Consider the following 24,808-nt stretch of genomic DNA (forward strand, 5'->3'; position numbering starts at 1 on the left):
TGCTGCACGTTCCGACAAGGGTATCAGTCGAAAGAGAGGTTCAGAACAGACCCATAAAAGTCGCGAGACTGTGAATACTGATGGATCAGAGGACGAGAACAACCAGGAGAATGGAGACGAAGAACCGGAGAAGATCGACACGCAGGAACAACACAAGGAACTCAATGGCAACCAACGCGAAGACACCCACCTGGAGAACGACATCACAATGACCGATGATATGATGCTGCGACCAGATTCCCTCGGTACTCTCCCTACACCTCCGCTTGATTATGACCTGGATCCCTTTGATCCCGAAGTCCTCCGCATGTTCCTCGAGAGCCAGGATCTTCCCTATGAGCCTTTGCATGGCGCAGGCACCAGCACCCTTACTCCAGCTGATGGTTATGTATTCTAGTGCTTTTTTTCATCTCCTGGCTTCGATATACGAGCTCCTGTTGGCCTTCAAGTTGTTCTCTTGTTTGCACCTAATATATCCTGCATTTCCGTCCTTCTAATCTATTATATTGTGTATAGTGTTTCTTACATGCTTTATACTAAGAGTCTTACAGAAATAGAACAGTTTTGCGCAGTATCTTGAGCTCATCGTGTCCGACGACGAGCAGCACGGCTGTCAAAACATAAGTCACGGGATCGTGGGAGACGTTGTTGATCAAACGATAAGTCACGGGACGCGTTGTTATTGATCTAATCGATTATCGTTATCTATTGTTATCTAAATGATCTAATCCCCAGGCTATGTACACTGAAGTACCGAGGTAACGCTGGTGGTATTGCTGGTGTAGCAGAGTAATGGATTCGAGGGTTATAACCCCCAGAGACCAAATTAGGCACCGAGCTATATAAAGGTGAGATCTTATGTCACTCAGGTGGGAGATGTTTTTGATGAGTGTCGGAGTGCCAGCAGCATTTCATCCAAGTCTCTTGACAAGATGGTCGCGTTATGTTGGCACGCCGTCAGAAAAGTCAGAAATGAGCAAGCAAATGCCCTAAACAAATAACTCACCTGCGGGCAATGCACCAGTGTTTCGGGTGCCGTCGGGATGGGATGGAACTTGGATAGCTTGCGATGCGATGTGTGTGCTTAGGGTCATATTAGGTCGTTCTTTTACAAATTACAATTACAATTTAAGGGTCGATCTGTTCATCTATTCATACCTGCCTTGTGCACCCTTGGCACCACTTGGAAAAGGTACCGAAGGCCTTTCAGGGTTGGTTTCATTGTAGGTAGTAACCCGCCTGAAAGCCCACCTCCACAGAGAGGCCTTCCCTTAGATCCTGTTTGGGACTGTCATAGAGCCTCCAGCGAGGAGCAGCAAGGAGGAGCGAGTTGACATAGAGCCTCCAGCAAGGAGGAGCGAGGAGGATCTCATTCAAGAGCATTTTCGCTTACGTTTCCATTTACTTCTCACATGTTTTAGATCCTCTACTCCCGTCGGTGTCACAATGTCACAGTCGTGTCTAATTCGACCTTGCAAGCAGTACTCGCCAGTGTGTCGTGTCTCTTGTTGTGTTTGTTGTGATTCAACCTCGCAAGTGGTTCTTCGACCTCACGAGCGGTTCCTGGACTTTGAGAGACTGCAACATGGAACTAGTGATGCGGAGGTTCGGTTCTGAACCGCGGTTCGAACCGCACCTTTCATGAACTGGACCGCGGTCCAGTTCAACGTTCAGAGTATAGGCTGAACTGGACCGATGGTCCAGTTCAGCGTTCAGCATTCCTTGAACACGTTGAAAGGGTCTGAACGGGTCTGAACCTTTTTGAACTGCTTCCATTTTAGGCCACTCACACATACGAGATGACATCACCCACATACGCAATACACTGAACACGACATGATTACTCAAACACGACCGTTGACTCACGCGACTTTTTCGCTTGGAATCCGATTCGCAAGGACCATGCCACACTGCCAAGGTCCGTGAAGGTTTATTTGCCTACCACTAACCAAAACATCACAAAGGAAGCACCTGATAAGGTATGGAGACTTTGGTTAATTTGGTTTAGTGCTAATGTATTTGTTAACAGGTTGTTTTCTTTCTAGGGTAGCTACATGAATTCTTCGGCACTCATGAACTGGATGGAAGTTAAAATAGATCAAATTCGAGGTAAGCTCAACTCTCTTCAAGTTTTCCCCCTCACAACATGGCTGACCAGTGTGGCCTGGGTGCAGATGGAACTCTCCTCAACGCCAGTCAAATCTGATAGTACAACGATCCCGACGACGATACTCCACTGCCAGTGCTTCCCGCTGCACGGCGCTCGACTCGTGTCCCACGCCCTGCACCCAAGCTTGTTGACCCCAACAAACATTCCTGTTGCGGATGCATGTCAGCCAACACCTACAACATCATCCTCTAAGTCCAGGCCTACGCAATACGGCCACTCGTGGATGCGCTCAACAATTCTCGCTCGTTGATCATCCGAACACTGCATTACAAATCCTCGTCAAGAACTCGCCACATATTTGACGGCTCCATTGGAAGATGTGGGAGATGTTGTCCATTGGTGGGGGGTAAGTTATATCCATTGTATCAACTGGTAGTTATTTACTGACGCACCTACCAGCATCATTCTGTGGCATACCCAACACTCTCCCGCATGGCAAGAGATTACCTTGCAATTCAAGGTTCTGCCACTCCATCAGAACGGGCCTTTTCAAGCGGCAGCATCACAGATCAGAGTTGACACAACCGGCTCACGCCCGATATCTTCGAGGCGCTCCAATTGTTAAAGAGTGCTTATCACAACAGGCATATCCAGGCTGCAGCTGAGGCTGCCACTCGTGTTGAGCCCCTTGCTCATGTAACTGAAAATGACCTTTCTGTTGTCCTTACTGATCTTTAGTTTTGCTTTGCATTAGTTTCACTTGGTCTTGCTTCATAGTAGTGTACCAGTACTCCTTACTACTAGTTATAGTACAATCGAGTAAATTTACAATGCATTCGACGTTCGAACACTGAACCGGACGTGAACCGGACGCCGTGAACGTGTTCACGGTGTCCGGTTCAGCGTTCAGCAAAATGATTGAACCGAATGCGAGGTCCGGTTCAGCGTTCGCAAAATTTCTTGTTGAACTGGACCGAACCGGACTTCCGCAACACTACATGGAACACAGTGAAAACTTTGTATTTGACACTACAAGTACTCGAATACTCGAATACAGGACATGGAGAGACAAATCATGAGCGCAGCAGGCGGGAGCACTCCAAGAAAACAAGAAACAGATGCGTGAGATGAATGATCCCAAGAATGAGATGTGTTCGCTTGGGAGGTTCGGTTCGTGTTCAAACCAGGTTCGACCACAGTATTTGAATAATTTTAAGCCGGGTGTTGCATACCCTGGTTGACGGGGCACTTGACCAAGTGTCGCTCGAAGATCGCATCATATACGTGTAGTGCTGCTTTCTCCTTGCGCAACAGATGTTGTCCTCCATGAACACGAAGCGCCATAAGCAGACGCACACCTTCGAATTTCATGCTATCCAGCTCCTCGTTGTCTTGATCATCGCCTTTCAGTATTGTCAAGAGCAAACTCATTTGGTGTCCTGTCATTTAACCGGATGTCAAGAGCATTTCTGCCATGTTGTGTTGTGAGAAAATTGTGAAGAACCGCACCTCAGGTTGCCATATGGCACTCTCCACCAGCTCAAGCCTTCAACATGTGTCTACCCATGGTTCGGAGGCACCGGTCTTGACCGCCATACGTGGCCGACCACATCCTGGTGACTGCTCAACATCACGGGAGCTTGCTTTCATGTACTGAGGCTACATGGCTTTGATGGTGGACTGCGGCACAAAATATGGCGAAGGTAAGGCTCGGATTCTTCATGATGCTGACTATTTACGAACTTGAGGTGGAGCGAGCGAGAGAGGTTGTATGAGAGTCCATGAAGGACTAAGGTGTTCACTGTGAAACTGTACCTCAAACCATCCATGCGTAAGTGATAGATGGTCTGTAATAATCCAGGAAAAGATAATGTGAGGCATCACACGACAAATGAACAGTAATCAATAATCACTCACCAAGGCATGCACAAACTCCACAGTTTGCAGATCGGTATAGATGTCAACTTCTTGAGACATAAAGAAAACCACAACTTCCGCCGCATCCGAGTCATAGATGATACTTTTCGATGGATGAATGACATCGTTTCTGTTCATATGCGTGATTGGGGGTGTTGTCAGTAGGAATCTGCAACGGAAGTTGGAGGTGTGTACTCTTCGAGGAAGGAGTGGTATGGGGACTGGGTGTGCGGAACATCAATCATTTAATCACATTGAAGGGTATCGGGAGGTTTACACACGTCGGAAAATAGCATTGGCACAAGGACATTCATGGCCGAAAGAACTTTCGGAACAATGATCAGATGAGCACGGACACATACGTAAGTACTGACTCACACAGACCACATGCATAGTAGAATATATCAGGATGGCATGAATAGAGCACCTGGTTGACCGCCAGTTCTGTATGGCACATATTAGTGTTAGGGAGACCAATCCTGTAGAGCGTCAGTCAGCGCGCATGCGTAATGTATGCTCCGGGCGACATACCCAGTTGAAACACAAATAAGAGAATAAACGGCAAGTACAATTGGACACTGCTCGAGGTCCGGTAGCAGCCTGTGATGCCAGGAATCTCGCTCGTCGCAACTGTGAAAGTGGAGAGAATATGTGTGAATAGTAATGGGGGAGGTGAGAGTACAAACAACTGTATGCATTCGACCTTAGGTTCGTCACAGCGTCCCCAAACCCCCGAACCGAACCTATTTTGTGTGACAGTCACACCAAATTGATGGCAGCAAACCTAAATGTGTGACATTTTGTTCATGGGTGGTGGCATAAATTGTAATTTTACTGTGTTTTTCTACTTATTTTCTACCTCATTTACCTTGAATATTGAAACAGCTATCTCTTTGCATGAAATTTCCTTGCGTGTGTATGTATTTTGTAGCAAAAACATGTAAATGCGAACCTATTAATATTTCTGTCACACCGGCCTCAGCCAGACGAACATCCGAACCTATCATTATGTAATGTCACACCGGGACCCCCACGAACCTAAGGTCGAATGCATACAGAATATTGAGACGTGGCAATAGCAGTAAACCAAATACCGATGAATAATACAATGATAGCCTGATTAATTCGTCAACCATGAGCTCAGGTGTGGTAAGAGGATGGAACTCACAAAAAGGGTGGACAGCATGGCTACCAACACGACCCTACTGCTGCCCCAGAGTGCATATGTTCTGAGCACAAAAAAACCTGGATGAATCGAATCAGCAGCATATGTGTTATGAGGGAACGAGAAATACATTCAGAGCAAGTGAGTGATATCACTGCGAAAGCTATGAGAAAAGAGTAGCGCTTGTCAAGGACGTGTATGTAACATTTGCCATACACATACCTGAGTAAATACTGATTAACATTCGGCATTGCTGGCAAATCATGCAGTAAGTGTCATCATCTGTGGAAGTGCGCTGCACGCTCACATACATCGGCGTTCTCGTTCGGGGCCAGGGTCACTGAAGCGCAGCATGTCAATTCATTATTAGGTCGACACTCAAAGACCAACGATGGCACTGGCGTAACCCTCGAGGCCGCACATTGGCCTCGTCGACGACAGCCTCAGCAGCGTGGGTGCCCTGCTTGGAAAGCGAGTAGCAGGAGGGTGAGGATAGGTGATCGAGCATGGTCGAAGTAGGTCGAAGTACTGCCATTGTAATGGTAGTACACAAAGGTCATGTGACACGCGCGACGCGACATCGCGAATCATATGAGGAATCACAAGAGGATCACAATGAGAATCACAATGAGAAGGGTCCGGAACTGCGCAACTCTCAAGAGGAGGCTCGTGAGATGCTCTTGAGAGGCTTAAGTAGCCAATCAGATGATGAATAAAACTCCAACCAAAACATAAAACATTGATTGTAGACCGTGTGTGGATGATAGCAGCATCTTGGGTGGTCCGAAATAACAGCATAGCAGTCTCTACATATAACAAGACCACCATTAAGTACTATTGTAAGGTAAATGACCCACAATGCTGCACTTTGCACAAAAGTGCAGTGTGGAAGGTCATTCACTTTACAAGATTCTACCAATCCTGTAGTCATGTAGTAGGACCGAAACTCGACTTACTCCCATAACTCGCTCAAGTCTCGACCCGCTTCAATCCCTTCATAATCTCACTCATGTATGTCCTCTGGCTGTCTGTCACGAACATGGATTATGTCTGTGTACATATTTTACTATTATCTAGCTACTATTATCTCCTCTGTGCAACTTTCCAACTGTATTCCGGCATGCACGCACAGCAAGATGTGTTCTAACTACCGCTGACCATGTCCATCCACTTCTTCCTGCTGCCAGTCTGCCTCGTACCCAACACAATCATCTTGTACTTGTTCGATTGATGTTGTGTTGGATAACATTAGGTTAGATATATCAGCAGCATCTTGACTGATTGAGGTCTTCGACTCGGAGCCAAGCATTGGTGACGACACCAGAGGTGTTGTTCATGCTCATCAACAAAAATGTGTATTCTACTACTACAGATAATACCACCCTACCCATTCTTCACAACGAGAGCAAGAGCATGGCCAGTGATTGATGAAGAGGTCCACAACTGTGCGATGACAGGAAGATAGCAAGGTGCGGTGAAGGTGCTTCAATGGGTGCTGTGGGAGTTATCCACAAGAAGAGACAACGCACCAGCCGTGATACCTTCAAGCCTTCAGCGTCGATAACCATCGCGTCCCTCAAATGGGCACTGGATGCGAACAGATGAGGCGACCAGCAGAGAGAGCACTGAGAAGGATAGCTCACCAGCCATGATGGAAACAGAAATGATACAGGCAAGGCACTGTGCATTGGACTTGGTATCAAACTGGGGTTGTGGAGGAGTGATAGGATGATGCCTGACGACAACTTCCAGGTGCAGGAGGGTGCAGGATGATACCAGCAGGCGAACGTGCTGGTAGCTCACAGAAGGTACCAAATGGCAACTTTGAGTAAGGATGGGTGAAAATATGTAGAAAAACTTACTAAAATAATGAGAGACGCACCGCACGAGGACACAATAGCGCAGCCATAGTGTCATCATCACTGAGATGGTCAGGGCGCAGGGTATGGGTGCTGTAGGGCGTGGTTGGGCGTGGTTGGATTGGGAGAATGTGAGAGATGTGTTGGGGGGTGTGCTGAAGGGCTGGAAGTATGCAGGAGAGCAGCACACTGTCTGGGTGCTGGCCTTGAGTGGAATTTCTTCCACAAAATCAGTGTTGAAGAAGGATAGGCCACGACACCGATGGGTTGTCAATCGTTGAAGAAGTGTGGGAGTAGTGGATGTGGTTGGGTACTGAGGAAGAGCTGGCTCGGTGCCGGCCTTGAGTGGAATTTCTTCCACAAAACTAGCGTTGAAGAAGGATAGGCCACGTCATTGACAGTCCAGTTGTTTTCCGTTGAATAAGTGGGGGAGTAGTGGATGCGGTTGGGTGCTGAGGAAGAGCTGGACGGTGGAAGTCGTCCTTGCGAGTGGAACAGCGGATGAACGACACAATGATCCGAAGTGGTTTGAGACTCGGTGCGATCGATAGAGATATCAGTTAGCAAAAACGGCAAGAACATTTGATAGACACACGTATAGTACCCAAACCCAAACCATACAAACTATCCACCTGAGATTCCGCATGAAGCTAAATTTAGTATGACAACGAGGAAAGAGAAACAGAATGAGCAGTCGGCCAAGACAGGCGTGCACAGTTTTAGGACTTACAAAGTGATGTTGAAACCCACAGACATTGGCTGGATGCCACATGTAGAACATAGCAGGCACCATCATGGTAGTTAGAAGATAACTTGAAGATCAAAAAAGGACTTAGGCACAGAAGGGCGCGCAGGAATGAGAGGGATGCGCTGGAGGTCTGAGAGGATGTGCTGGAGGTCCAAGCGGATGTGCTGGAGGTCCAAGCGGATGTGCAGGAGGTTTGAGAGGATGTACTGGAGGTCCTAGAGGATGTGCTGGAGGTCCGAGAGGATGTGCTGGAGGTCCGAGAGGATGTGCTGGAAGTCCAAGAGGACTCGGATGTGCAGATGTATGAGAGGATGCACTACTAGTAGAGGTACAGCACCTGCCTGTTACATCACAGGACTCATAGTGGAAATGGTGCTAGTGAACGCTGGGCACCACAGAAGGTATAACGTAGCGGGAAGGTGCGAGTGCCCAGGGAGTCCAACCAATGTCTGGGCTCTGTGTTTGTCTCTTGGTTTCTGTGGACTGACAAACTGAACACCCAGCCCAGACACAGTGAGCTGCGCTGCACGAGTATCTGAGCGCGGAGCCATAGAGATGAAGGTAGGAAACAACATGCACATTTCTATTTCTTAATTAAAATACATAGTATGCAAAAATCCATGTTGAGGTGGGGAGGTCCTTGGGGCTCAAGAGCAGTGCGAGGTATCCAGGTCCTGGAGGTAAAGCACGCGAGCAGCCCGGCGGGAGGGCAACAAGGTATGATATTATTTTTAGAACAGATCCTAAATTACATTGGAGAATCATGGGCCTTTCAGGCCGGTTTCCCATAACATAGGAACCCGGCCTGAAAGCCTACCTTTTGCCTCCGAAAACTGCTGCCTGAGGTGGCCTTGTGTATGTATGTGGGTGGATATGAACGCACCCCAGAACTCCTACCGATGATCAATCCACTCCAACTTTTCCACACATAATCCGCAAACAGACCTGTCTCATCCAAAGTCATTTTCACATGCTTGGAGGCATTCTCAAGAAGCGAATCAAGAATGCAGAAGCTGTGTGGGGAGGTGAATTGTGATAGCGGATACTCAGCAGGAGTACTGTCAGTCATTGGTGGTGAGGCGTAATTGGTGTAATGAGGTATGCTGGTGGATGGTAGGATTGCAGCGTTAGTGGTTCTTGCATGGGCTCGCTGCTATATGAACAAATATGATCTGCTGTTCAAAGTCGAACATGAATGGCACTTGGAGTTCCTTGGGACGTCCTGTAATCGTAGCGGTAGCGAGTTTAGATGTGGGTATGGTGTCTGTGTTCTATTGATCAGTCAACCAGTTCCGGCACTGTGCAGCACCTAAGAATGACCTGGCCTTACTTGTTTCAATATCATCAGAATAGCCACTGTATCGTTGTTCGAAACCTTCTTTTGTCTTGGATCATATCCAGAGGTGGCGGCGCATGGAATCGCCAGCAGATCAGGTATGGAGAAGTTCATTGGAAGAGTGCGGCGATTCAATGTGGAATAAGGCAGTGAGAACGAATTCGGATGCTGTTGCAATGGGTGGTAGAGACCTGGACAACTTGCGTTGAGCGTACCTTTGCGATAACAGTACTTGTTGATATCTCGCGAGCTGCGTGAGCCAACTACATCGATACCACAGAACCACACCGACACTCCGCATCTCTTGATAGACCATCACCATCAATATCTCTTCCACACATCCACAAAGAGACTCGTCCCATATAAAGTCTCTCCGCATGGTCCGTGACTGAATGCAAGACTGCAGAAGTTATCCATGGTGAAAGTCAGTAGGTGAAGTGCGGGACGATGCAGATGGGATACCTTGTTAGAAGCGTGCTTGATGATTGGGGTGGGGTTGGGATGCGAGAATGTCGATCAGGCGCTAATTACAAAGATCTGAAAAGCAATTGGAACGGCACACTGCAGATGTTGAAGCGAAGTCCGCGCTCAGACTCTCAGCTATGCCATGGGGAGTGAAACATGAGATAAGGCTCAGAGAGACCTAGAAAACGACTCCTACCCATATTGTGCACGATCACAACGGTGTCACGGGCCGCTCGGTCTCGTAATTGGAATTGCTGCATGAGGCTGTCAGGAACATCACTGCAGCTCTTGATCGTGGCATCTGTTTCGTTGAAAATGTGCTTGCCAAGTCTTATCCCTGTGCGACGAGACAACATTAATATTGAGTATCAAGAGACGAAACAGTTCAACTCACAGGCACTCTTCGTCTCGGAGTAATGGCTGATAAAATCAGCAACCTGCAAAGGTAATGATTGGAAAACCAGCTCACCTTGGAAGCGCAGGTGAATATACTCAACACCACTTTTGCATATTGATGGACCTATGCACGAAGATCAGTCGCACACGAAAATGAAATAGACACCCATACATCTGCAAGCCCGTTAGCAATGGAATTGAATATCTTCAATGGTCCGAGTATTTTTGGAAAATGTGTCGATCATATCAGGAACGGATTGTAGGTTGTCAGACACTGAAGCAATATTTTGAACAATTTCTTGAATAGTCCAGCTTCGTCTGACGCAGAAAACGATGATGTCGGACAATCAGTGGTTGGGCTGGGACCGAGCGTTAGCTCGGTTCGGACGCTGGCGAGATTGCTGCTGGGTGGGCGGGAAACTCGACATGCGGGCTGATTGAACGACTATATAATATGACAATTCATTGATATATGAAGCTGATAGTGGGTATTTATGTACAGTAGTTAATTATATATAAGCTAATACACGATGGCAAATATTATGGCATGACTACATTAAACTTGGGAGTGGCGGGCGGGTAAAAATATGTTGGTGAGTGAGGAGAGAGTAAACAAGCAAGCGGGACATTGGATGTAACAACGAAGAAAAACGAGAAGGAGACTAGACAGCTTGCCGCTCAGCTGGACGTGTGGTGCCGGTTCCTTCCGTGTGTCAGGAACCGGCACCTTTCACATTCCAGCTTCGTCTAACGCAGAAAACGATGATGTCGGACAATCAGTGGTTGGGCTGGGACCGAGTGTTAGCTCGGTTCGGACGCTGGCAAGATTGCCGCTTACCCATAGGCTGATGAACCCAAACTGCGGCGATATAAGCCAGCTAACCCAACCAGTGAGGCAGCCCTATGATGCCAGGTCACCCAGGTGCTGGGTGGCCACCTGCTCGAAGGCCCGAATGTACATTTCATAGGCCAACAAGCGCCAACGGCCGGCTAGGCGTACGATCTCTGGATCTACCTTTTTGGCCAGGTAGAAGGATGCCCCTCCTATGCGGAACAAGTGTCCAAAGGCCGTGCCCCAACCCCATGCTGTGGTGATGCAGTTGATGCGTGCAAGCGCACACTGCTTTACCATGGGACGAACGGTACCTGCGCGATCACGCCAAGAAAATAACGGGTCGTGTGGGAGAGCGGGCACAACAGAAGCCAGGTTCTGGAGTGCAGCTAGTGGGCAGAGTGGGCCTTGAGCCACGAGGAAGACGGACTGGGTGTCACCTGGACGGGCAGTCTTGGCTGAGGGTAGGTCCAGACGGGCGTAAGCCTTCCCGACGAGGTCAGTTCCTAAACAGACGTCCTTGCGAGTTAGGTGCTTTGAGGGCTTGAAAGCTGCCCTCGATTCCACTGATACCTCACCGAAGCGCATCATGCCGAAGAAGCCACAACTCGCCATCACCCAAATGCAAGCATCGAAGGGCTCTGTGAGGGACAAGGTGGCCTTGAGTGCATGTAGCATGTTAAGGGTAACGGGCGGGCAGAGGGGACGGCGACGAGAGCTGAGTAGGTTGTCTAAACCTCGGAGTGACCAATTGATCCTCGCGTGGTTGTCCTCTGATAACGGGGGGTGCCAGCCATGCACAATGTGCCAGGCACGAACTGCAGCGAGGTACTTTCTCGTGACACCAACTGAAACGGGTTCGAAAGAGATTGATGTTAGTGTACCAAGGGCAAGATCGATTGACGAGGGATCAGATACTGCCCACAGTGCGAACGAATGCAGAAGTTCGAAAGAGGCTGGGAGGCGATCATGTTCTGGTACCGAAAATATATCACAAAATAAATGGAACTTGCGGAGGCCAGCACCATAGCTAGCAGTATCACGAAGAGAGGCTCTAGAAGCCAAGCTTGCTATATGCTTGATGATTGGATGGGCAATTGTAGTGGGTGGTGGAGTGTTTGGCCCCCGCCATAGGAACAAGTGTTCATCTGCACGGCAGTGGGGACGGAAAGGGGAAGGGTTGAGGCTTAGGGCCCGAGACGAAGCAGGTGGCGCTGGAGGAAGGGCACTAGTGATGGGAAAGGAAGGTATGCGAGCAGATGCTACAATGATGTCAGTTTGTCTGCTAGGTGCTCTGGTAAGGGGAAAGAGGCTTTCTGGGCCACAAGAGGGAAACCTGCTAAAAATGTTGCTATATCGCCACGGGAAAGTGCGTCTGCGATGTTTTCTCGACTGGGTACATACTCTGTGCGAATGCGAATATCGTGTTGTGCTTGCAGCGCGAAGATGTGCTTGAGGATGATGTTGGTAGTGTTGCTCCGTGATCGACCTTTGTTGGTTACGGCGACGATTCCCGTGTTGTCTGAACGAACCAGGAATACATGTTTGTGGGGGCCGACATGATTCAACAAGTCTGCAGCTAGTAATGAGCGAGGGAATGGGTCAGAAAAATATCAGCAACTAACTGAGGTGCAACGCGAGACGAAGCCCTAATTCCACAGCGACGGCCTCCGCCCATTCGATGTCGAAGGCAAGACGTGGGCCTACTCGAAAACCTGGTGCCCAGCGCCAAGCTGCCCAAAACTGGCCGACAACCACACCGACACCAAACGAAGTGCTGGCATCTCCCCACCAGCCAATATCGAGGGGGGACGAGGAACGAAGGTGGGTCTCGTTCGGCAGAAGCTGTAATAGATCGGCAACCCACCGAAGGTCCTTGACTAGACCTGGCGAGGGAAATAGACGAGCCCGTGGAGAGCGGAAGGATGGTGCGAATATGGATAATGCCCGCAAGAAAGGGCGGATCATGGGGAAAACGCAAGAGATGTAGACGAGTTTGCCATGTAGGCTGTTTGCATCCTCCATGGAGAATTTTGCACCGTGTTCGAGCCAAGAGGCTACCAGTGCTTGAGTTTTGGTGAGCTTCTCGGCTGGGATGGCGACTGTTTTCTTGTCGAGGTTCCAATCGAACCCTATGTAATGCTGTATGGCTGCCAGCCGGCGAAGCTTCTCGAGACTCCACGGAACGCCACAGAAGGCAGTGAGGGCCATAAAGTCGGCCTCCGACCAAGACTGGTTTGGGAGACGGATGACTAGAAAGTCGTCCACCCATTTGCGAATGAGGTCGAAGCCAGCACGGCTGTATATAGCAACTAACATGTCGGCAACGGATCCAAAGACCCCCGCGCTCGATGTCAAACCGAACATGAGGGCTCTGTCCACATACACCACTCCTCGCCAAAACACACACAAGGAGTTCTGCTGGCAAGGTCGAACAGGGGTGATGCGGTATGCTGCCGATATGTCGAACGTCGCTGCTAAGCAGCCGGGTGGTAAGGAAAGAATTAGCTCTGCTGTGCTGTCGAATGAATCCCATATCGTGGGGAAATCGTCGGCTCTGATCCCAGCATTGACGGAAGCCAGCAAAGGATCGTTTTGGGGGTACGATAAATCCTGGACCAGGCGAAACTTGCTGGAGTGAGGTTTCGGTACTAGGCCTAGAGGCGAGGATAGAAATGGCCCGATTAGAAGTTCGAGTTCGTCTGGAGAGTATCCACGCGAGTAACGACCGGCGTCTTGCTCGCCAGCTATGTAAGAGTCGATGAAGGAAGGATGTAGTTGGGAAGAGGTATGATTCTCGAAATAAATGAGTCATCAGTGGTTTGTTGCGAATTCCAACATCAAAACCGCATCGGATCCCGGAGAGTATGTGCGTCCAGTCATTCAATATTCCATATTTACAAAGAAGATCTTCAACACGATCTGCTATTAGCGGGGTGATTACTGTGTGAGGGTCAGGCTCGCTGGTTGCAGGTACCGGCTCCATGCCCTGGATCACCACAGATACTACACCCGTGGAAGTTGGTGCAGTTGGTGCCGAAAGAACAGGCAGCGGACTTGGCCCAGTTGAAGCAGAAGTGTTTGCCATTGGGCGCTGTGAGAGCGTGATGGCTCTTCACTGATGTTGCGAGCGGCGCAAGTGATTTGCCTGCGGAGGTGGATTCGGCACTGCAGTCTCCAGGCAGGTGACCGGAGTGCCCACATCGAAAGCAATGAAGACGAGCTCTCTTGCGAGGAGTTTGCGAAACTGCAGATGAAAATTCTGGCAGCGCTGAGCGCTTGGATGGCGACGAAGGGTGCACAATGGAGGCCTGTGGTGCTGCTAAAGACATGCGGGCTGCAGCTTGCGTGGTGACCAAGGTGAGGGCACTCAGATCTAAACCCGTCAGGTCGTGTGCAGGGTTCTGCGCTGCGAGTTCCCTCTGCGAAATGTCGTATTCCTGTGCTATATCCCAACCGTGGGACGATGCGAGATCTGATACGACCCTATGGTGTGAGGCAAATGCAGCACTCCTGCTGGCACCGTGATGAAATGCGACACGCTCCTCCACAATTCTGGAAGCTGTTAACCACTCATGGAATCTGATAGTTCGTTCCCTACTGCGGTCTAAACCTTTGGCCATAAGAATGCCTTGGGAGTTAAACGAAAAGGCTTCTTCGCTGCTGCAAAAGGCATGAAGACGAGCTGCCGGTGTGACCGAAATATAAGGGACGTATTTGTATTGTTGCACAGCTTCGTCTACCTTGGGGAGAATGACTGTGGGCATGTCAATGAGTATAAATGCTTTGACAATGTAAATTTTATTGAAAGACACAAGTATAACGAAACTCGCTGGGATCAATGTGGATCCCATGAATCGAAGTTCACGACGATGAGCTACCTGCGACAGGTGCACAACGGTGTATGTATGATGAAGTGAGACACCATATACTCACTGGCATCAAGAGGGTTGACTTTAAAACCAGGAATCAGCTCTGGTAAAGGTACTTTCTTTGCATCTAACTGCAAGGCTGCTGCTGCCGCACGTGCTCGGTCGACTGTTGCTGGGTCAGCGAACAGGGCTGGCAGTGGATCGAGAGGAGCCTGGGCAGGATGGTGTGCACCATTGGCTTCCTCAGCGTCCAACTCGCGTAGCCTGGCTTGAATAGCCGCCCGTTCAGCCAAGTGGTTAAGTGCATCTGGGTTTGGTTGAGCAGCAACTTGAGCAGCTGGTTGAGCTGCAACAGGTTGGATGTGGCCGGTAGCAGCGAGAGGTTGCTGCTGGCCACCAATTGGCGGTTTGGCAACCGGTTGAGGAGCATTGGGCCGAATAGTGCTTGAGGGGCGTGACCCAGGAGCAACGGCTGGGGGCAATTCGGTTTGGTGTGGTGATGGAGGGAGCTCCAGGCGTATTAGAGGTAGGCGTCGCAGATGAAGATGGTTGATAGCGAGAAGACGAAGCAACTGGCTGCTGGACTGTAGGAGGTTGCAAGCGTTGACGATCAGTTGAAGGCTCTGGCAGCTGGGTTTGAGGAGGGGATGGTAATGGCTGAGAGAGCTGAGGACGAGCAGGATGCCCACCAAGGCTGCTATGTGGAGCTGCGCTGGAGGGTGGTGCTGATGAACTGCCTGACCCTGATGGTGGCAGGGCGAGACCCAGATGGCTGTGGGTCATGATCTGAAAATATGTCGGTGAGCGAGGAGAGAGTAAACGAGCGAGCAGGACATTGGATGTAACGACGAAGAAAAACGAGAAGGAGACTAGGCAGCTTGCTGCTCAGCTGGACGTGTGGTGCCGGTTCCTTCCGTGCATCAGGAACCGGCACCTTTCACATGGCTGATGCCTGTGACACCTGTTTGGGCATGCGTGAGCTTTTCTGTCACACGCCTCATATCAGGCGGCGATTCGGCCTGATGATGGGCCTTGGTACATTATTGAAAGAGAGAAACAATGCTGCTCGAACTCACCTTCGCAATATCTGCATTGGAGGACTGGTCAAAATTCGGTTCAGAAGTGGAACATCAGGAAAACCCTCCCAAGGCAAATTAGGCAGAATTCATATAAAATAGTAACATTAGCATAATCACAGCTGTTTATCTACAAAGTAGCTAAAGATGATAATGTTAGACGAGTTTTTTTTCGAACATGGCAAGAATTATTGAGAATTATCTGAACATTGAAAAAGTATATCTATCTATGTACGAGTTCAACCAGAAGGTATCACAGTCCTCAAGCACTGTATCACTCGTCCACTCTCGTGGGGCTATAACACCAAACCTCGGAATAAGATGAACACTGCGCTCGATATTTGCTATTGGCACAATACTAGCCACAGTATCACCTCCGCGCTGTGATCACGAGAGCTTATATAGCCCGCTATTGCGGTCTGGAGCTGGCGGAAATGGTGTAAACCATTCAACATACACAAGGTGAGTAGGAAGATGGACCGTTGGTGGGAAGAGCAGTGGGATGGATTTTGGTGGGAAGGTGAACATGACTCGAACTTGACCGACGCGGAAATCTAGGATCAATACAAAGTAAGTAACTAACACTGACTGACAGATAACGCACCTCGAAGATCCTTCGAATTCATACCCACCCTCACCAGAGCTGTATCGGATCGGCGAGCAACAAGGCGACATAAATGCCCAATTCACGTCAGCAACTGCTGACGTGGCTCAGACAAGTACAGATGATGGATGAGAGTGGAAGGAGGGAATGGGAACGGCGGATCCGTTCTGCGCTCAGTCCTCACCACTGTGAGTGTCACCAGCGGTGGCCTGAGCCGCGGCCTGAGTTACTGTAGATGTAAATTGCAAGTATTGGTTAAGATATAAACTTGGAGTACTTACCTGTAAAGATACCCTGAAGCAATTACTGGCGGGAGGTGCAGACAAGCGCATGGACAAGCACAGGACAGGTGAGCGTGAACGAGTGGAAACACAGCACTAGTACTCGTAGAAATGGTACTACAGTAAGTACTGTATGTACACAGTGAACTTAGAGTTGTTTGTGTAAACAGTCAATGTTGACTAATCGTGGAAAAGCTCCCACGGTTGAATTCAACAGAAATATTTGCGTGTCCCTCCAATGTCCTTCACACCATAACTCACTTAGATGTCTGTGCTGCTGCAGCCGTCGCCGCCATCACTCCACAATCTTCTCAACAGAATGGTGCATTGCCCCCAATGCCCTCAACATCACAACCTATTCCACCTGCGCAGCTGACGAATTTCCCTGACACAACGCGTATCAGTGGAGGCGCTGGCAGCCGCGAGCTCTGGTATGTCTGTCCCATTTCCCTCCGTCTGAGCCATCCAACCCCCCTGCAGGAATTCGGTATCGACATTATCGGTGAAGACAACAAGACCACCATCCACCACAAAGTTGCTGCCCGCGTCATGTGTGTATTCACTGACGAAGATGCACATCTCGCTGTCCACGTAGAGGCCATCCCAACATCCGCCTCTCTTCCTCCCGACATCCAGGTGAACTCCAGAAGAGCCGTGACACTGGCGCAGAACTATGAGCTCTTCAATACATTCACGACACGCTCGGTGGTCTATTCCCGCCACTCTCTTTATTCCTACATACTGACTATCTCCCTTCCCCATAGCCCCAAAACCTACCACACTTCACCCAATTGCTCCCTCCCATGCGTTCACAACAAGCCTCGACCACCTCTGCACCCACACCCGCATCTGCCACGCCCGCAAACCCAGCACCCCTGCACCTCCCCCAGAGCACCCTGACCTTTCTCCTTCGAGCTCGGGCCATGTTGACTCAAGTCGTTGCCCACTCTTCGCAGTATGCGACTATCTTTATCCTCCTTCGAGCTTGAGCTATGCTGATCCATGTCGTTGCCCACTCTTCGCAGGATGTGAGTGTCTTGATCCTTCTTCGAGCTGTGCTCAGAGTTATATGAGACCCAAGCCAGCCTCGCAAGCCATGTCGACAAGGTCCGCGCCCTTGTCCCATTGCTGGCACTGGTCGCGACATCAGTAATGTCCATTCCCCTAGGTCATTGAGCGGCACTGACTCGTTTTTTTCAAGGTTTAACGCACCTGGGAAGTTTCACCACTTGATGGCCGATGTTTATGAAGCTGTACAGTAAGTTTTAAGTTCGCTGGTGTGCGTGGTGCCGCCGCTTCGATTTGTATATTGACGCTGCTGGCAGGGTGTTGACTTCTACTATGTTGGTCTATGCGATACAGTGGCGCCACTGCCAGTGGCCATGGTGCTGAGCTTGAAGCATTCGAGTTACTTGACCTCGACAATATGGAAGAAGACTGAATCATCCCCCGCTCGTTTCATGGTGTACAATATGGAATTGTGAAGCTGGTACATAGTCTCCCGGTGGTCATAGCGCGTGCTGTTATTTAAATCAGCCTACTGCCCATATACCCATTTTTAATCAAATTTAATTTTGTTCTTGTGTCTTATTCTGTCTGATTCGGTTGGAATCCACATCTAAGATCAACTAATCAATTCTACAAGTTCTGATAATGTGTTTGAATTCCTGAAAATAGTTGCTAATTCTTGTGTTTTTATAAGGGGGTAAAAAAAACCGAACTAATCTTGCTAAAACTTGAATTTGTAAAATTTAGACATAATGATGCAGGATCAGTTCTAATGTAGCATTTTTCTGTAAATTTGTCTGGGGAGTGTTTTCCTGATGAAGCGATGGGTGAAGGATCCTATGGCAGTTAGATCACACACAGAACGTACCGAGAGTTGCACATACCTGGCTTGTCTGAGAGCATAGGAGATCCTGCGCATTGAAAGTTGCAGTTGTAAGTTCAAGGTTCGGAGACTGTCGAGCGCTTTGAGCAGAATGGTTGTTCGCCCTGCTGAGTAACTTGGGAACCAACCGCGAGAATGGTCCATGAGATGCATTACTTGAAGGCGAGAGAGAGGACTGCTGTAATCATCAGAAACAATATAGTTGTAAAAACGAAAGTGCATACATTATTGGCTGCCCTCTTGTCTCTCTCCCCAAATCACCGGCAGGTTCTGGATGACTTTTCTTCAGCCATCCCAAGGGTTTCTTCTGAGGGGGATCATCTTCATCATCGAGTAAGTTGAAAGGACATCTGAGTCACCTGACCGTCACCGCTTATGTTACTACTTAGTAATATTAGCACATATGCTACAACATTCCTAATTAGAGGGAAAAGCCTACCACACAAGACTTCAGCGATTTCCGCAGCATTTACCAGTGACTTGTAAGGTATTTTCTTGCCGGCTATATACCCAGCTATACCCGGTGTATAGCTGGGTGGCGATTATTATGCTTATGTACTAATCAGCAGCCGGCAATTCCTGTCAGTTCTCCACACTGTCTCCCATGACCTACCAACATGCGAGCTCATCGTCGACGACGATGAGCTCACTTATATGGCTCATATTTATGCCTTTTTCAAGCGCTTTTTGCCTCTGTGCATGGGAGCCTGTCTACCTTATCTCCACCAGCAATATCCGGCATTAATTTACATTTATAACGGTCTATGTAATGTAAGGTATGTTCATGTTCTGGGGCAAGCTTACTAAGCTTTTTCCTAGTCATCTCCACCCCACCGTCGACGATGGGGAAGCAGCCCACTTTCCGTTCGACATCGCGCCGTGTGACTATGACAGTCCTCCGTAGCTCTGGTCCACGTACTTCTTCAGCCGGACTCATTCGTATTCGCCGTGATCGCCTTGAAGCTGAACACTTGAGAGAACAACAAGCCTGTGGTAAGCCGTACTCTTGGTCCTTGTCCTTGTCCTTGCATTTACTTTCTTCCCCTCACCTGTCTCCAGATCAGCGCATTTTTCTTGCTGCTGAGGCTGCTATTGAAACAGGAACTGTGTTTGATGCCGACAACTTCCATGACACCTTACAGGACAATTTTGATTTGACGGCGCACAATTTCGAAGACTATGACAGCGATACCAGTACCAGGAGCGATAGCAGTGGGGCCAGACCACTCCGATCAACTGAAGAGAATCTTTTCTCTTCATATGGACTCCTGCGATTGAACGCCAGGTAAGTAATATTCTACAGTTGATTTCAGATCATCACACTTGTTTTTTTACAGCTGTAATCGACGCCGTAACGACCAGCGCACACGGGAGGTACGCAATGCAAATATGCATGCAGCCTGGAGTGCTCAGATACGAGAGCTCGCGGATGCCTATCTTCATTGGAAACATGGCCCTCGCAACAACACAAATGCAGAGGGCCGTCAACCAGTACACCACTTCCACGTCAGACAGATTGATGTGTTTGGTATGTACTCCAAGTTATCTCATTATGATCAATAGGTCTTACACAGTATAGATTATCATCCAGTTTGTGAGATTGCGCAAAATCACGAGGAAACAGCCAATATAGCATTATTGCAAGTTGGCCTCCTCGGGTGCTCTCCTATGACTCCCAACAGTTGCGATCACTCTACAATGTCTCGAACTTTACCATCAGCTTCGACATTGTTGACAGTCATCATTCAGTATCCAGGCCTTCGCGAAAGTATTATGTGCATTACACAATGTACGTCACACCACTCCTGATTATGATACTATATCGGCTCACTGTTCAGTTTAGGTCACATATATCAAATCATTCCGTGAACAATTTGCAATTGCTTTCGATGTCTATCTTGCTATCATTCGCGAGGTCCAATCACGCATTGATGTGGCGCTTGGCCGATCTGACCCTGACTGGCAGCTTCACAACAGCTGCCCTGCATGTACCTTCAAGGTGAATAGTATGAGCGCCCTCTTTTTCATATCTGAATTCGTTTGACAGCAACCTGACGAAGTTGCCTTATTTCCTGCATCTCTCAGGGCTGTGGACGGCAACAATTCTGCGAAACGAATGGATAATGTAGGCTTCACTGACCGCCGAGTTTATCCAAGTAGGTATATGATCGTGTCTTCTGATGTGGATAGATTTAAAGATGACGTACACTTACGTCCTGGTGAATGGAGCGCTGCCAATCAGCCCAACCAACTGAACGATTCTCTTACTTGCACAGATAATTGGCAAGCAGCAAATTCTGCGTCTGGGAGCGAGAACACCGTCCGCGTATTCGAGCAGACGGGAATATTTTTATCTGCATGTCGCCATGGAATTATTCAGACTCTTACAGAAATGAGGCGCAGTGGAGAGCTGTACGTTTTTTGTTTTTATTTACGTTATCAAGTCTTCATTGCTTCTACTAGGGCAAAGTACCCACTGGCAACAATTAATAAACTAATTGACGTGTTTGGCGACCACCTTGGCATTGGTAGCAACATCGGATGTAGTCTCAGGAAAACGGTTGCTGCAAGCTCGATTCGAGAGAAAGCTGCTGATCATCATCTTATCCTTGCTGTCAACACATTTCATGGCCACGCGCACAATCGCAAGTGCCAGCTGCAACATCACCCTCTTTACCTTCATGGATTTGGGCTCGAGGACTTGGAAACATGCGAGTGTGTGTTCGCAGCCTCTAACGCTGCAGCGCCACTTATATGTCATGCTTCGCATTTCCATTACGTTCAGTTCCTGGAGCTTCATTTCGACCAGTGGGATATCGATAAGTACCTTGAACTTAGTAAGTGCGCCACTTAGTATGATAATTTCGGGTCATTCAATCATTTGATTTAGGCCGGTTTATTCTGAATAATTACAAGCAAGCACTAACTGTGATTTCCGACTACACCAAGGAACTCGAAGCTTATCGCGCAACATTCCCCGGGGAGGGACTTGATTTTGAAAGTTGGATTGCGGAAGAATTCGCTTATCTGGAAGCTGTGGCCGTAGAGCCTGCACAGGATGCTACTGCAGTCGAGTATGTTGAAGCGCTCGAGAAGCTCGAGAAGTGCCAGTGAGTCATTTTTTTTTAACTTTGCATGATAAATCATGAATGTGTTCCAGGGCCGCTTTTGAAGCTTCACATAACAGTCAATTTATGTCATACACGCTGTAGAGAGTAATATCTCTACAGGCTCGTATCCCCTCATTTGTACATCGACCTCATCCCTATCCCAACACATGCATAGTTCTATAGAGACGCACACTACACGCGCGACCCTCCACAGTGTTCCGCAACCTTCCGCAACATGCGCGACGACCCGCGACATTGCGCACCCTTCCGCAGCCCAGCGCTAAGTTTGGTATACCCTCCCATGTCCTGTCCTGTATGTCCGGTACCATTGGTGCGTACTCTCACTGTCATCTCCGTCTCTGACCACATCCAGGGTCTTTTACATAGTGTTACATACTTATCCGCTTCCTTACGCGCTTCCGCACAGCCTATCCGCTTCCCTTACGTTTCATTACCCTGAGAGCGCGCGTAGCGACTTACATATCTAGTAGACTCAGAGGATTTCGGACTTACTTACTTTTCCCTTACTTGGACTCACTATCAGTTTTCTGTCTAGTCGCGCTTAGAGCGCTAATATCATTACAGCTTTTGTCTATCTTCTTCTTTGTCTTGTGAAGCCTCGTTCCCCATCCAAGGAGAGTTCCTACTATCCTCCGCCACTCTTCTCCTATCGCGCACGTACCACACGCGTTCCGCGTGTTCATCACATCAGCCTTGCACCTTCGCGCACTTTCCAACTTGAGCCTTTCTCTTGATCCCTCTCATTATTTAGGGAGATTGACTCAGTAGCATCCCCTAAGGGACGATTCTACTAGCTCGCCTCTCGAGGTAGATATTCTTGTGACTCCCCGGAGTTCGCATCTCTATTTCCTCACCCACAACGCCCTCTTCATTTACGCAAGACTCGGGCCTTAGTCAAGACACTTTGCATGCGACAAAGCAAGGACATGCAGCTCGACGTGCTGCCGAGCGACGCCTGCAAGTCCAGATAAGTGTTGTCGAGGATATCGAAGATCGAATGAGTGTAGTCACACGATGGTCCCCTCAGTCTCAGGAGTATATCAAAACACTGGAATACAGCTGAAAGCATCAATTTATTCGTGCTATCAAAGATCTTGAAGGTCTCGTTGTGCAACGCATGTTCGAGCTATCTAAGGCAAATCTTGCATCCACAGGTATCTATCAGTCTTCATGTATATTTTGCCACTCATGTGATTCTAGGCTACAAACTTCGGAAACAGATCTCCAAAGCCATCATGAAGTGTTCTGGTGCGATCCGATCAGCGCTCGACAAATACAACAAGCTCGCTCTCCCTCAAAACCCCCAACGGCCTACCCTTCAATACAGTGAGGTCATGTCTTGTGTGGCTCTCGGTGAGTTCGAGATTCTCAAGTGCTCACGCCATGACATACTTGCAAAGCCATGGAGCAAAGGCATCCATCACGAGATGACGAATAAGTATTTCAAAATCATTCGCGCGCAGGAAGAAATAACTCGACTGAATGTTGAAATACAACGCCTGCAGGCATGGGTTGACATGGAGGATTCTGATATTGAACGGGCGGCTACAGAACTCGATTCGACGGATACGCGACTTGCTGCGGAGTTGTGGTTACTGTACCATCGTCAACACCGGATTAACGATGTGCATCGCAACTGCCTTGCACACATATATAGCTTACCAGGTTACACCGGTTCTATCCCCTTGCAAGTGAACACAGTGGTCGCTGGCAGTGAGAATGAGGAGGAATATGATCCAATGTTAGAAGGCGAGGCGTCGGCACGGTTTGAGTCCTGTATTCAGCAGATTTCACAGTGATGTCTAGTTGTAGCATGATGTTGCTTTGACAATGTACAAGAACTCGATTGGTTTCTGAAGGTGTGACACTTGGTGTATGGTTTTTAGATATAATGTTCTATGTAAAGCGCGCTATGCCATTCATCCAGGCGTTCAAGGTAAAGACATATGACCATTACGAAGGAGTTACTGCCGTATCTCCAAAAGTCTTTGAGTTTGGAAGATGTGGAAGTCTTCTCTGTTGAGGAGGTTTTGCAAAGAGAGGGTCCTGGTTTCACGCACACTATCGTAGAGTCCTCCAAACCTGGAAGCCCTGCCTTCGAGTATCGCAACGTATAGAGCTTCTCGATCTGTTCTCACAATACCATCACACTTGTAATACTTACAGAGTATCACAACGTATATAGAGCTTCTCAATTCGTTCTCACAATACCATCACACTTGTACTTACAGAGTATCGCAATGTATATAGAGCTTCTCGATTCGTTCTCACAATACCATCACACTTGTACTTACATGTAAAGAGTATCGCAACGTATAGAGCTTCTTGATTCATTCTCACAATACCAATATTCATCATACTTGTACTTACAGGTCAATTGTACTTTCATCACAGTAGCTAACAACACAATTAACAAGGCTTATCTGCTCTTCGTGTTGTATGACGTGAAAAGTATGTTTACGACGATCTATAGATCTCAAGGATTGTCGGCGCTATTATCACGTACAAAAAGATGGAAGGCGAGGATGTTTGAGTCTCACGAGGTCTCGCAGGTACTACTAACTTCCAAATGCTTGATACTCATACTCAGGCTGCGAATCAAAGCCAAGATGGTTGTCTGCCTCGACCAATTCATCGGCTACAATACTTAGATCTTGCTTTCTCTAACGACGACACAAGCTTATTGGTAAGTCATTTTTTTCTACATAATCATCACAATTCTTATGCAAAGCTAGCGCGACTACCTCGCAATCCAATTTCATGCGACATTTGACTTCGCATACCCACCACCTAAAAGAATTCATATTCATAAGGAAAGCGAGGCAAGCCACAAGACGTTCTCACTGTTCAATCACCGGATATCACACTGCTCGCTACTTCATCCCATCCACCTGTTCCTGCTATTGCAGACGCTATCACTGGAATCTCCAAGATACTCCAAGATCAAGTCTTACCTGGGGTTCGCGATGAGCTTTTCAATGGTTGTTGGACAGCTGTGAAGATACCGCCTCATCTTCAGCAAAAGAGTAAGTGATCCGCGCTGGATCTTTAACTGAATCTTATTTCTCACTTCAATACCGGCACCCAAGTCTAACTCTTGGTGCCATTGCTCAGGCCACAACTTC

General features: G+C 48.4%; 10 protein-coding genes across 10 annotated transcripts; 4 read left to right on the plus strand and 6 right to left on the minus strand.

Annotated features, from left to right (window-relative positions):
* Positions 1-3,322: 3,322 nt before the first annotated feature.
* On the minus strand, positions 3,323-5,727 carry DEU56DRAFT_760701 (uncharacterized protein; the record flags this gene model as incomplete). The annotated part of the gene is made up of 13 exons (XM_041350457.1): positions 3,323-3,549; positions 3,843-3,957; positions 4,028-4,157; positions 4,223-4,248; positions 4,309-4,352; positions 4,406-4,471; positions 4,559-4,657; positions 4,980-5,027; positions 5,050-5,065; positions 5,196-5,272; positions 5,415-5,445; positions 5,504-5,532; positions 5,583-5,727. 13 exons carry the CDS (start codon positions 5,725-5,727, stop codon positions 3,323-3,325), a joined length of 1,053 nt encoding a protein of 350 aa, XP_041202868.1.
* Positions 5,728-10,897: 5,170 nt separating this feature from the next.
* Positions 10,898-12,013, minus strand: DEU56DRAFT_746639 (uncharacterized protein; the record flags this gene model as incomplete). Its single annotated transcript, XM_041349214.1, has 2 exons — positions 10,898-11,663; positions 11,733-12,013. Coding segments are annotated over 2 exons (1,047 nt in total), but the record flags the coding sequence as incomplete, so codon positions are not given.
* Positions 12,014-12,186: 173 nt separating this feature from the next.
* Positions 12,187-12,378, minus strand: DEU56DRAFT_715617 (uncharacterized protein; the record flags this gene model as incomplete). The annotated part of the gene is made up of 1 exon (XM_041347584.1): positions 12,187-12,378. A coding segment is annotated over one exon (192 nt), but the record flags the coding sequence as incomplete, so codon positions are not given.
* A 3,596-nt stretch (positions 12,379-15,974) lies between these two features.
* DEU56DRAFT_746691 (uncharacterized protein) lies at positions 15,975-16,139 on the minus strand (the record flags this gene model as incomplete). The annotated part of the gene is made up of 1 exon (XM_041349222.1): positions 15,975-16,139. A coding segment is annotated over one exon (165 nt), but the record flags the coding sequence as incomplete, so codon positions are not given.
* A 24-nt stretch (positions 16,140-16,163) lies between these two features.
* Positions 16,164-16,331, minus strand: DEU56DRAFT_719044 (uncharacterized protein; the record flags this gene model as incomplete). Its single annotated transcript, XM_041347653.1, has 1 exon — positions 16,164-16,331. A coding segment is annotated over one exon (168 nt), but the record flags the coding sequence as incomplete, so codon positions are not given.
* Positions 16,332-16,997: 666 nt separating this feature from the next.
* Positions 16,998-17,650, plus strand: DEU56DRAFT_918213 (uncharacterized protein; the record flags this gene model as incomplete). The annotated part of the gene is made up of 2 exons (XM_041358086.1): positions 16,998-17,369; positions 17,426-17,650. 2 exons carry the CDS (start codon positions 16,998-17,000, stop codon positions 17,648-17,650), a joined length of 597 nt encoding a protein of 198 aa, XP_041202873.1.
* Positions 17,651-18,412: 762 nt separating this feature from the next.
* DEU56DRAFT_760704 (uncharacterized protein) lies at positions 18,413-19,215 on the minus strand (the record flags this gene model as incomplete). Its single annotated transcript, XM_041350458.1, has 5 exons — positions 18,413-18,481; positions 18,554-18,707; positions 18,777-18,873; positions 18,992-19,083; positions 19,166-19,215. The coding sequence occupies 5 exons, from the start codon at positions 19,213-19,215 to the stop codon at positions 18,413-18,415; spliced, it is 462 nt and encodes a 153-aa protein (XP_041202874.1).
* Positions 19,216-20,910: 1,695 nt separating this feature from the next.
* Positions 20,911-21,666, plus strand: DEU56DRAFT_873787 (uncharacterized protein; the record flags this gene model as incomplete). The annotated part of the gene is made up of 3 exons (XM_041355887.1): positions 20,911-20,964; positions 21,023-21,389; positions 21,443-21,666. 3 exons carry the CDS (start codon positions 20,911-20,913, stop codon positions 21,664-21,666), a joined length of 645 nt encoding a protein of 214 aa, XP_041202875.1.
* Positions 21,667-22,749: 1,083 nt separating this feature from the next.
* On the plus strand, positions 22,750-23,482 carry DEU56DRAFT_746660 (uncharacterized protein; the record flags this gene model as incomplete). The annotated part of the gene is made up of 2 exons (XM_041349218.1): positions 22,750-22,837; positions 22,884-23,482. Coding segments are annotated over 2 exons (687 nt in total), but the record flags the coding sequence as incomplete, so codon positions are not given.
* A 162-nt stretch (positions 23,483-23,644) lies between these two features.
* DEU56DRAFT_720080 (uncharacterized protein) lies at positions 23,645-23,800 on the plus strand (the record flags this gene model as incomplete). Its single annotated transcript, XM_041347672.1, has 1 exon — positions 23,645-23,800. A coding segment is annotated over one exon (156 nt), but the record flags the coding sequence as incomplete, so codon positions are not given.
* Positions 23,801-24,808: the final 1,008 nt, after the last annotated feature.

This window comes from Suillus clintonianus, assembly GCF_016758775.1.
Source record: "Suillus clintonianus strain FC179 chromosome Unknown DEU56scaffold_126, whole genome shotgun sequence".
In the NCBI taxonomy this organism is placed as follows: domain Eukaryota; kingdom Fungi; phylum Basidiomycota; class Agaricomycetes; order Boletales; family Suillaceae; genus Suillus; species Suillus clintonianus.